Source organism: Solanum tuberosum, unplaced genomic scaffold (genome assembly GCF_000226075.1).
Source record: "Solanum tuberosum cultivar DM 1-3 516 R44 unplaced genomic scaffold, SolTub_3.0 scf00339, whole genome shotgun sequence".
Classification (NCBI taxonomy): Eukaryota; Viridiplantae; Streptophyta; class Magnoliopsida; order Solanales; family Solanaceae; genus Solanum; species Solanum tuberosum.
The window spans coordinates 661,928-674,775 of record NW_006239260.1 but is presented as its reverse complement, the minus strand read 5'-3'; the positions used below and the strand labels follow the sequence as shown (position 1 = coordinate 674,775).

At 33.7% G+C, this 12,848-nt stretch overlaps 1 protein-coding gene across 3 annotated transcripts; it reads right to left on the bottom strand.

Annotated features, from left to right (window-relative positions):
• Positions 1-5,830: 5,830 nt before the first annotated feature.
• LOC102585435 (UV radiation resistance-associated gene protein) lies at positions 5,831-12,848 on the bottom strand. Of its 3 annotated transcripts, none has more exons than XM_006360896.2 (6): positions 12,250-12,848; positions 11,283-11,489; positions 9,641-9,821; positions 8,467-8,609; positions 7,689-7,916; positions 5,831-6,062 (listed from the first exon to the last, which is right to left on the bottom strand). In XM_006360896.2, the coding sequence occupies exons 1-6, from the start codon at positions 12,430-12,432 to the stop codon at positions 5,940-5,942; spliced, it is 1,065 nt and encodes a 354-aa protein (XP_006360958.1). In that variant the 5' UTR covers positions 12,433-12,848; the 3' UTR covers positions 5,831-5,939. The 3 variants fall into 3 exon arrangements, with proteins under 3 accessions (XP_006360958.1, XP_015170556.1, XP_006360959.1); XM_015315070.1 differs by having other exon boundaries at positions 11,283-11,523; positions 12,250-12,405; XM_006360897.2 differs by having other exon boundaries at positions 11,283-11,511; positions 12,250-12,405.

Genomic DNA, 12,848 nt, shown 5'->3' with positions numbered 1-12,848 from the left:
GGCAAATAATTGATCTCTAGTCTCTCTTATGGAATACGTATCGCGCCAACTAAGATTTATATTGGAAGAATCAAGTATCAGATTTGTGTTACGAAGCTAAACCTGGAGTGAGGTTTTTGAAATTATCCAATTAATTAAATAAGAAAATTCTTGATTTGAAAATTAAACTTGATTAGAAGTATATTATTTGAATAGAGAAAAACAAGGAAAGTAATAAAAACTTGTAAGAATATTATTATACGTAATTAGCGTTCTCCATCTTTGGTTCGGTACTCGCATTAGGTTCCGACTAAATTTAGATTTGCACATTGCAAAATTTCTTCACGGGGCAGAGTTTCCAACAGTATTTTCTCCATTTCGAAGGCTCGATAAAACGCACACTTGAACAGAAGATGGATGACAAAATACCAGTAATAGAGTATCACAGCTCAAAAAACTAGCTAAATTACCGGGTAATCAATAGTACAGTTGGTAATAAGGTAATAGACACGAACCAAATTAATTTTACGATACAATAAAAGTTAAGTAACAATCGAGACAAATATTATATTTAAATCAACAATACGAAATTGTAGATCAACATCACTAAACAGAGGCAGGCTTAGAACCAGAGTACTCTGCAATCCTCCTTTCATCTTCACCATTTTCCTCTGATTCCCCATAGAGATAACGTAACGAAATTCAGAAACTCGATAAATAAAATAAGAACAAATATATAAATCGTAAAACTAGTCAATTTATGATGAATAATCACACATAGTTGTTGTTACTGTTTTTGGACTTTTGGCCTTGGTGTTGTTAGGGGATCGTCAATTGCTTGCTTCCTCTTGCACTTGAGAATATTATTATACCTTATTTTTTTGCAAAATTTCTTCACAGGGAAACGTTTCCAATAGAATTTTCTCCATCTTAAAGACTCGATTAAACGCGCACTTGAACAGAAGATGGATGACAAACTACTAGTAATAAAGTATCACAACTCAAAAACTAGCAAAATTATCAGGTAATAAGGTAATAGACACAAACCAAATCAATCGTTACATAAAGGATTACTTTAAGTAACAATCAAAACAAATATTACATTTAAATCAACGATACGAATCATATCAGACTAACTCAAATGGTTCAAATTGTAGATTAATCATCTAAACAGAGCAGACTCAGAACCAGAGTACTCTGCAATTCCCCTTTCATCTTCACCATTTTCCTCTGATAAACGTAACGAAATTCAGATACTCGATAAATAAAATAAGAACAAATATAAACTATCCAAACATGTTGAAAACGTAACAAAGATTTAACAGATAGCTGCCTCTCTTCTTCTCTATCTCTCTCGTTCTCTCGACTTTGAAACTGGAAAATATAAAGTATCCAAACAAGTTGAAATAACGCGAAGATTCCTATGGTTTGATATTTGAGATTCCGTAAGCAATTGTTGTCTTGGATCATATATAAAGAGTCGCGAAGCTATCCATTCTTGAAAGACAAATTCACCATTTTTCGTGCAACAAAATAGCTGTGCTGCATCTTTTATAAATGTTTTGCAAATAGTGGGTAAGTTGCATACATTCATTAACAATTTCCATTCATCTCGTTCCATAATCCATATTTCCAATACCAGACTCGGGCTATTACCGCCATATAAACTAAGACAATCTTTTATATTAGTCATCAAACCAAAAAAGTTGTTTTCCCTTGCAAAAATTGGCGTTGGAAGCTCTTTAAGTTCATCTGACTTCCCATCAAAATATATAATTGTAAAATTTCTTTCATCAAGATTGTCGTAGTACATCCAATATACACAACCTCGAATACTAATTCCATCGCACAAGGAACAATCATGTAGTAGATGTACTACATGACTAATTGAACTCTTCGTCCAACAATCATTCTTCAAAGAATACATAGCATAACTCGACTTATAAATCAATATAATCTTGTAATCATCGACACTAGAATCGTAAAAAATCCCACAAGCATTTGGAACTTTGCCATTATAGCTAAAATAAGGACATGAAAGAGTTTTATATTCTCTCGTAGACGGATTCCACAAAACATAAGTTTTATAGAGGTTTTTTAGAAGAACCAAACCATCACATGAACACAAAATTATAGCTTTTCGAAATTTTCTTGGAAGAAAAATTCCCTTTGCAATTATATCTAATTGTGAAGTTTCTAACTCTCGAAATCCAAATTCATAAGTACTTTGTTTGAGTAACAATAGCTTTGCACGTCCCAATGCTTTGGATTCATCATGATGAATTTTCTTGAATTCATTGTCGGAGATTATAACATTCCACGACTTAGAAACAGATTTAAAACGTAACAAAGATTTAACTATAGGTACCTTAATAAGTATGAGATATTGGATATCAGTTGGAAGAATGCAAGTAACTTCATCAAAGTCTGATTTATTTTTCGCCATTATAATATGTAATTGGACAACAATTGCTCTGTTAGGGTTTACGTCCAAAAATAATTTTTTTTAACCATATATATACAAACTCAAATACTACTATTAATCACATTAATTATTTTCGACAACAATTTTATTTTAATTTTAAAAAAAGAGTTTTAGAAGGAAACAAAACCTTCTTCTACTTTTGTAGTAATAGAAAGATTAGATTTACCCTACTAGTTTATTATAAGGTTTGTTGATTAAAATAATGGGGTTGGGTAATAGATGGATAAAGTGGATTGAAAAAATAAACATTACCGGTATTATTTATAGTATAGTTTATAGTTTTAAGAGAAAAGGGTCAAAAATGTCATTAAACTATGTGAAAGGAATAAAAATGTCATACGATTATAGTTTGGCTCAAATATGTTCTTACCGTCAATACTTTGGTTCAAAAATGTCCTTTAACAATGCGAAAGGAACAAAAATGCTCTCTGTTTGTAGTATGGTCCAAAAATGCCCTTGCCGTCAATACTTTGGTCCAAAATGCGCTTATTGTTATTTAATGGGTCAAAAATGCTCATTTTCCAAATAAAGATATTATTATTTTCTTTTTAACACATTCTTTTTCTAATAATGTTTTTTTTTAAATTAGTAAATGTTTATCTTACTTCAATTCAGAAAAAAATAAAAATAAAAATATTTCTTAATTTATTATCATTATATTTTATTGTTATATAAATATAAATTAATGATGGATATACTATGATCTTATATATATGACATATATTATTTGTCGAAAGGATACATGAAGTTATTCTATTTTAATTGATAAAATGAGATTAAGAAGAAAAAAATTATTTCCTACATTTTTATTAGTTAAAGTGATTTTAGAAGAAAGAAAACAAGAATAGTATTTTTTTTAATAATATTTTAATTTGGAAGAAGATGTGTTTAAAAAGAATAAAAATAATATATTTATTTGGAAAAAGGCATTTTTGACCAATTTTGTAACTATAGGGGCATTTTTGGACCAAAGTATTGGCCGCAACGGTATTTTTGAGCCAAAGTATTGACGGTAAAGCATTTTTGAGCCAAACTATAAACGGAGGACATTTTTGTTCCTTTCATGTAGTTTAAGGGAATTTTTTACCCTTTTTCCTAGTTTTAATATTCTCATTAATCTCATAAGAGATAAATATTTAGTTTCAGAACAAACATCTCATCCATAAGATTTATTTATAACGAAAAAATTCTTTCAAGGTAATAAAATGTATTCCATTACTCGCATTAGATACTGACTAAATTTAAATTCGCACATTGTAGGATTTATTCGTGCGTTGGCGTTTCCAACATAATTTTTTTCATCTTGACTAAACGCTCACTTGAACAAAAGATGGATGATTAAATACTAGCAATAAAGTATTACAACTTAAAAACTAGCAAAATTAATGGGTAAACTTAGTAGTTCAGTTAGTTGGTTATCTAAGTTTTCACCTTAAAGTTTAAGAAAGAAAAAAGAAAAGACTTTTGAAATGCGTGAAATCTCCAAAGTATTAGCCTTATATTAAACCAAAATAAACATATATTTAATTCAACAATATGAATCATATAATTAAGATTAAATCAAGTAGTTCAAATTGTAGATTAATCATCACTAAACAAAGCATATGTTCATTAACCATTTACATTTTCCATATGTTTCATAATCCATATGTCGTAACCAATTGAAAACGAATCAAAGACTTAATAGGTAGCCAAACAAGGATACCAAATAGGATATCATATGGAAAAAAAATGGACTTATCATCTAAAATGGCAAGTAGCAGACTCTCTTTCTCTTTCTCTTTCTCGATCTCTCAACTTTGAGACTCGGAAAATATAAACTATCCAAACATGTTGAAATAGCGCGAAAATTCCTATTCTTTGATATTTGAGATTTCGTAAGCAATTGTTGTCTAGGATTATATATAAAGAGTTGGGAAGCTATCCATTCTTGAAAGACAAATTCACCATTTCTCGTGCAACAAAATAGTTGTGTACCTTTTATAAATGTTTTGCAAATAGTGGGCAAGTTGCATATTTTCATTAACAATTTCCATTCATCTCGTTCCATAATCCATATTTCCAATACCAGACTCTGGTGATTGCCACCATATAAACTAAGACAACCTTTCATAATAGTCATCAAACCAAAAAAGTCGCTCTCCCTTGCAAAAACTGGTGTTGGAAGCTTTTTAAGTTCATCTGACTTCCCATCAAAATATATGATTGTAGAATTTCTTTCTTCAAGACTGTCGTAGTCAATCCAATATACATAACCTCCGGTACTAATTCCCCCATTCAAGGAACAATCATGTAGTAGACGTACTATATGACTAGTTGAACTTGTTTTCTTCGTCCAACAATCATTCTTCAAAGAATACATACCATAACTCCACTTATAAATCAATATAATCCTGTAATCATCGACACTAGAATCATAAAAAATCCCACAAGCATTTGGAACTTTGCCTTTGTAGTTAAAATAAGGACATGCAAGTGTTTTAGATTCTCTTGTAGACGGATTCCACAAAACATAAGTTTTGTAGGCCATAGGGTTTTTTAGAAGAACCAAACCATCACACGAGCACAAGACTATAGCTTTTCGAAATTTTCTTGGAAGAAAAATTCCCTTTGCCATTATATCTAATTGTGAAGTTTCCAACTCTCGAAACCCAAATTCATTAGTACTATATTTGAGTAACAATAGCTTTTCACGTCCCAATGCTTTGGATTGATCGCAATGAATTCTCTTGAATTCATTGTCAGAGATTATAACATTCCACGACTTAGAAACAGATTTAAAACGTAACAAAGATTTAACTATAAGTACCTTGATAAGTATGAGATATTGAATATCACTTGGAAGAATGTAAGCAACTTCATCAAAGTCCGATTTATTTTTTGCCATTAGGGTTTACGTCCAAACATATTTTTTAACCATATATATACTAACTCAAATACTAATACTCCTATATTTTATTTATCTAATCTTTATTTTCACTTTATTTATTTTCGACAGTAATTTTATTTTATTTTTTAAAGAAGAGTTTTAGAAGGAAACAGATTAACCTCTTTTTTTTAGTAAAAGAAAAAAATTAGATTACTTTAAAGACTGATTGATTAATTATTTTAGTCATTAGCCCGCCAAGATGAAACATACCATAAAAATTTCTACCCTTCCCAAACAAATAATTATTGAAATATTGTCATGGCTTCCTATCGAATCGTTAATATCGGAATTATAGTTTGTTGACATCCATCAATGTGTTACTAGTCATGCACAGATTTGCAATTCATATGATGGCGAGATCGATATATTCGATCGCGATCGATGCAATATTAATTAGGAACTTGGAAACTAGAAGACACCAAATGTATAACAAACAGAACCATAAAATTTTCTTTTAGGATTCAATGAAATAATGTGAGGGCAAGGTGCATCAAGTGAAAATTTAGCACCTGTATAAAAATAACAATGATCTACATTTACATAATCTCATAATGATGTGTCTATATACTCTGAAGAAAGTATTATCCTAAGAAGCTCTTTCAAATTAGCTAGTACATGTCTTGGCCCTAAACTTCTGCCTCCAATATAATTCAGAAGTTGTTCTATATCCTGCACACACACAAGAAGAAAAAAAAGTTAGATTGTTTCGAACTTAGTTTCGATGGAAATGCCAAAACCAAAGAAAATTAACTTAGGGGAGGAGAGAAGAATTAAATCGATAATCAAACGCTAAGCAAGTTGTTCGGCTTTTCAGGTAGGGTGGTTAACTTGGAGGGTTAGCTTTCTAAGTTCTAACCCCACTACTTGATAGAAAATATAGACATTACGAGAAGTGTCAATTGGAAAGACAGCCTTGGTTAGCTTTCTGAGTTCTACCCCCACTACTACAAGTATCACACAGCCTATACACCCGTCGAGGGTAACTCAACTCCAACTTGGCAAAATGAGCAAATTTGGTTGGAGGGCATTGAAAGCAGGGTACGTCAAGGGAAGAGGAAACACGTACATGAAAGCTGACAAGAGCAAACGGTACGAATGGTAGGCTAGTAGTCACTTTTGAAACAAGCAGAGGAAGAGGTGGACGAAAAAATAAACATGATGAGAACTGAGAAATTGCAATTGAAAGCCAGTAGAAACCCTCAAATGGAGGTAACAATCAAGCTTTTTAAGTCCTAGTATGTAATGCTTGGTAATCACCTATACGGCAAGAACTGTGAACTAAGGCTACATAGTCATATGATCTATCACCTCTCTCATAGCTAAAGAGGACAAGACTGTTAAGGGGTCGTTTGGTTGGGAACAAGTTATCCCAAGATTAATTATCATGAGCTATCCTGGGATAAGTTATCCTCCCATCACTATGGTATAAATGGTGGGATAAGTTATCCAAACTTGGCAACCAAAACAAGACACTAAAATTTTATCCCTATATTATTTTTTTATCCCAAGACTAATTATTTTTATCCCTCACACCAACGACCCCTTATTGTCATAAGCAAATAAATGACGACATAACAATATTAGCATGAAGAAAGTGTCCATGAGAGGTTAGCAGCATTTATCAAGAAGAAAGGAGGTATCAATAGTCAAGATAACCTACAAGGGCATCAAGTATAAGAAGCTGAAAGATCTCATAGACAATTTCAAGCATCTACTAACATAAGAAATCTTTGTACTGAGGAGTGCCCCTACCTGTCTTTCTAAGTTTCTTCATAACTTGTTATTTCTAGCTATAACAGGAAAACAAAGTTAACTTGGAAGGATCACATAACTTAGTCTCTCCTCTGTGGTGGATAACATACTACAACTCAATGCTCAATGCTCAATGCTTCATTTGTATCTTGGAATCACAAAAAAAGAGTCTCCTTGGCGGTGGATAACATACAATGCCTAAATGCTTCCCTACCTCTTCGAATCAAACTGGACAGTAATAATTGGAAAGGAGGGAAGAGACTGTTTTAAAACTCTCACTTCTTAAACTTCAAGGCTGTTTTAAAACTCTCACTTCTTAAACTTCAAGGCAAATTCCTCAAATGTACCAAGATAAATATTTAGATGGACATTCTAAAAAACAGATATCTAGATTTAAAAAAATGCAAGTGGTATCAGAGATCCAATTCCATTGAACATGTTGTATCATAAAGTTGTCTGAATAGATTGTTCATGGAGCATGGATTTTCATACACTCTTACAAGGACTTAGCTGGATATGCAGAGGTAAGATAAAGAAGCAGACCTTATTCAGCAAGAAAACAGCATAAGCCGCTCTTGTTGAGTCTTGGCCTTCTAAAAATAGAGGAAATTCCACGGGCCTTGAATTTGTGGAAACTGAGGAACTAGATATTAAATCAGATGACGAAGGCTCTATTGAAGGTGCATAATCACGGATATATGATCGAGATCCTCCAAACCTCAAGGGATAACGAAGAGGAACTTGTAAATAAGATGCAATAAGTGTGACCACCTGCATGAAGGTAGATAAGCTAGATTAATATACACTAGCAGACTAATGATAAATTACAGTGAAAGATCAACAGAAGAATGACATAAAGGAAACAACGCATCACTGGTAATTTCCCTTTTTTTTATCAATACAATTATCGTTGGTGTATTCCACAAAAAGTAATAGAATGACTTCAATGCAAATGAATACACACACAGAGAAGACAGATGCTGATGAACTACCCACAGGATAAGTTCCTGGCTTATTAGCCAACTCTCAAGATATGATGTCTACCTTGACTTCGCAATTGTTTTAAGAAAAAACTGACTTTGACACTCCGTGATAAACAATAAAACTGAATTAGACACTTCATTATGTTGTCTGTGGATATCTGACTTCACATGTTTGCACAATCTTTTTTGTTATGTGAATATTTGGAACTCCAAAAGTGGAGAACTTAGATTCTACAAGTCATCTAATAAGAAGTGAAATATTACATTGATTAAAAACAGCCAAAATGGGAAAAATACAATTTAAAATGAAGAGTCTGAAGCAAAGAGAACGAACACACATGTGCAACATATCCCAGGGCAGTTGCAGACCTCTGAACCTCCTTCTTATCAGTAAAGAAACTCATCTTCGTGAACACAGTCAAATGTATACCTGCAATGGTCAAGGATCCGTGATCTAAAGGTTTTGACCCAGCAGAGTCACCTGAAAAGGCAAAAAGAAAACTGAGATAGGCTTGTCTACTCTTTGTTTCTTCACATTTGTAACAGATGATTTCATGATCTAAACTACAAAAACTGTTACTACCAAAATAATCGGTATATTAGGCAGGAAGGCAACACAATTTCCAGACTCTAACCATCAGCTAATCGGTATCATCAGCTATAGAATCCTCACACATAACCCTACTAAGAAACCAAATGAAACAAAACTTCAGGTATTTATTTCAAAGATGACATCTTAAGAAAATTGACTGCTACATTCGATAGGACAAGCAAGGATTCTTTTAGGATGTGAAACTAGAAGCAATGCCATCCAATTACACAAAGCAAGGATTCTTTTAGGCCTATTTATGCACTGAACTACCCACATCTTTGTCGGATTGGATTCATAAATAGGCCTATCTTTACAGTACTCCACAGTTATAACAGGTATTTTTCATATTTATACAAAACACATTCACCAGAAAAGGTTTTTCTCTCAATTTTCTCCATTAGTTATTTTAATCCCTACTATAACTCCACTCAAATTTCTATTTATAATAAATGAATGAATAAAAGCTAACAAGAATGATCCGCACTAATGAGGAGATTATTCTCAGGAGAAATGACTAGATTCTTGTGGGAACACTAGTGTGCGTCTTCAATTTTCCTTGGCATAATGCATTAAATGCAAGAATCAAGGAGAATCTTGGTCCAGGTACCAGGCAAGAGGAAACCAGAGGACTTTGCCTAGCAATCCATACGTTAGGCATTCAAATTCACTCTAGTAATGGCCATGTCGGAATGATCTTAAAGCTTGAGATTAAAAGAAGCAGACCAAGCTCTTACACCTTTGTCTCCAAGAAGTGCTTCGTGATAACACCTGCAGTCCTATTTCTTACAAGTGAAAGGTGCGACAATGTAGTATCAAAAAGTAACTAAACTCTGCCATGAAATCAAACCTTTTTCAAAATTTTCATGCAAGAGCACACGCGTGGAAATATTGACAAAACAAGTCATCATAAGATCCATTACCTGAGTTGGAACTATTGTTGAAAAATTCAAGTTCTTGCTCAGGTGCCTGTCCAATTGCAACCCTCACAGGATAAAGCATGTGAACTTGAGACACCATATACTGTTGTCTCGTTCTGAATACTCTCTGCAAGGTTCTGAGTTGCCCATAACCCCTTTCTCCAGCTAGGGACCTACTTTCATCCTGCATGGAGAAAATGAGACTTTTGGTTATATGAAGTCTCAAAAACCAGAGGGAAAATAGAGAACAATGTAAAACTTTTAGCTGAACAAGGAACTTAGAAAGATAAAAGTATGTGCAAAAAACCATAACAAAACCAGTAGTTGTCAGGACAACGCCGCTCAAAGAAGTAAAACATAAGCACAGGCAGAAACCAGCAGCTGTCCAGATGATCAATCGCCCCGCGAAGTACTCAAAGGAGGAGTAATACATCAGAAGAAAAATAACTGAGAAAACTCTATACCAGCGAATAGAGAAACATCCAGGTAAATGCAGGACAAGGCCAACTAAATTTATTTAAAAACCGGAGGACAAGGCCAACTAAATTTTTTTAATAACTGGAGGATGAAGACCAACTAACTACTCTCGACATCAGAGAAAATATAATTCTTTTTACACAGATAATCCTATTTCACCAACAACCTCTGCTTACTTAATTCACAGACAACCTGGAGGCTGGCCTTGGAAGATGATATGGAAAGTCAAAATCCCATTTGAGGTAGCATATTTCACATGTTTATTGGATAAACAGGCTACTCTGACTCAAGATAATCTAATGAAAAGGGGACTTCAGCTGTGCTCCAGATGCTTTTTTCGTGGATTCGAGGCTGAGACAATAAATCATCTTTTCTTACACTGTGAAGTGGCTGATAAACTATGGAAGATTCTCATCAATCTAAGGGGTATCAGGTGGACCATGCCAAGGAACATACATGACGTTTTAGCTTGTTGGAACAGAAAGGGTAATCAGTCTTGCATATGGTGGACTATTTGGAGGGAAAGGAACCAGAGGTGTTTTCAAGATAAATCCTGTAACTTCCAGAAACTAAGGATGAACTGTTTAGTGCTGCTTTATTTTTAGTGCAAGCATGAATATCCTTTAGATGTTGAGGACATTTCTTGTGTTCTAAAATGCTTATGACTGGATAGGTAGTAGGGTTTGCAGTTCTGACTACTACTGGTAATTATTACTGGAATACACCTTTGGTGTAGTTCCCTGTTTATAATATATATGTTACCTTTCTTTAATAAACGAAGTGTCATTTCACAAAAACAATAAAAAATTCCATACATATATCCTGCTAAAAAGTGCTTTAAGAAGCACAATTAGGAATTTGATAGACAGCCAGTTGAGCAAAACATTTGAAGGATCTAGAATGCAAGCCACTCAGAAGAGAGGCTTTATTAACTGACAAGAATAAATTGGTAGGTGTTCCTCATGCCAATTGCCTCACTATGTCAAGATTTTATTAAACATAACCATATACCACTTTCATGCATCTAAAGTTTTCAATCTCGTTATGGGTTGCAAATAATGCAAAGCGGGTCAGTAAACAGTCCTTTGGGATGGAACACATGTATAGAAGGTGACGTAGATATAAGCATATATAGGGGGGAACAAACAGTTTTGAAATGGTAAGATACCTGCAAGCGCTTGCTAGCTGCAGAAAGAGAAGTCCCTGCAACCAAAAGTGACCTGATGTCATTACTAAGTTGCTCCTCTTGCTTCTTGACTTTCTCTTTGACAACTTTAGAATGCATTGACATGTTTCCCATCACTAATTTTCTAGAATCCAGTTTTTCTCTCATCTCATCAAGCTCATTCAAACGACTTAGTGACTCTGCTTCTACCTGAGAACCATATCGCCACCCGCTAACAAGCGGGCTAATTCATTAAAGCCCAAAAAATTAAAAGGAAAGGAGAGACAGTATGAGAACATAGAAGTCAAAAGCATTAAAAGAGCATCTTATTACTTCCACTTCTCTGAATTTACTCGCACAAAATGGTTAGAAAAAACGGGAGATGAGACTACGCCCTAAAAGTATGACAATTCACTCATATTCTTTTACTCTTTATTTCACTTCAGGAATTTACCAACCCAATATTGAGGCCATAGACAAAGAGAAACAAGTTGTACCACTTATTAAGACTAAAGAAGAAGAACCACTAACGGGATAACTGAAGCACAGTAAATAACGAGTAACAATAGTGCTACTTTTTTTAATGACCCTGGTTATCAGGCCAGCTTTCATGCACCTCGACTAATTCCACTGCATGCATACCTGACACCTCCCACCAGCAACAGGTGCCCCAGCCGGGTGACATCAAAACTTTCGTACAGATCTTCATAGTTGACATCGACTCATCCGACTATGATGATCTTGTCTTGGCTCTTATTGATGAAAAGTCCCCTATTTTTATTAAATTTTTAGAAGAATGGGAAATTTTTCTTGCGGACAACATGCTACCAGTTAACAAAACTCCTATTACTACTGGTTATAAACAGGGAAACAGATACAATGCACTTCAGAAGCAAACAAAAAAACATAAAATAAAAGTTAAAACTCTACTAACCAAGACTATTAAAAAGAAGAAAGCTCAAAACTTTACCTGTATAAATGACTGTAGTTTCTGCTGAACCAATTCTTTCTTCTCCTTAGCTTCATTAAGAGCAGATGTAAGACTACACAAACGAACTAGTTCCTGTTCATAATCTTCCCAGTGTATTATCTTCAAGTTTTTGTCTTTTTTATTCTGAATTTCCCCAGATGAAGCTACTTTCTTCGATTCCATTCACAACTAAACCAGTCGATTTTGATTGAATCTTACAATAACTCAAAAAGGGTAGTAGGAAATCATGGTTTTTCTCCCACCACCATATACTTCTCATCATGGTCCTCCTCCAAATCTTGAAAATTAAGATTCCAAAAACCCCATTTTTGAAACTCAATATGCAAAATTGAAGGAGAATTTATGAATTAGGGTTTGAGAATCAAGGAGATTTGAAAAGGGGAAGATGGGTTTTGGAGAAAAAACTATGGAATTGAAGAAATTTTTGGGATTTTTGTGTTTGATTTTTCACTTTCTTTGATCAATTTTCTTCAAATGTGAAATTTGGTTTATGAGATTTTGCTCTTTCTTTGGAATATTGAATAATAAGAAAAATGGTAAAGGGTTGGGAATTTCCTTTTTGTGAAAAATCTCTTCTT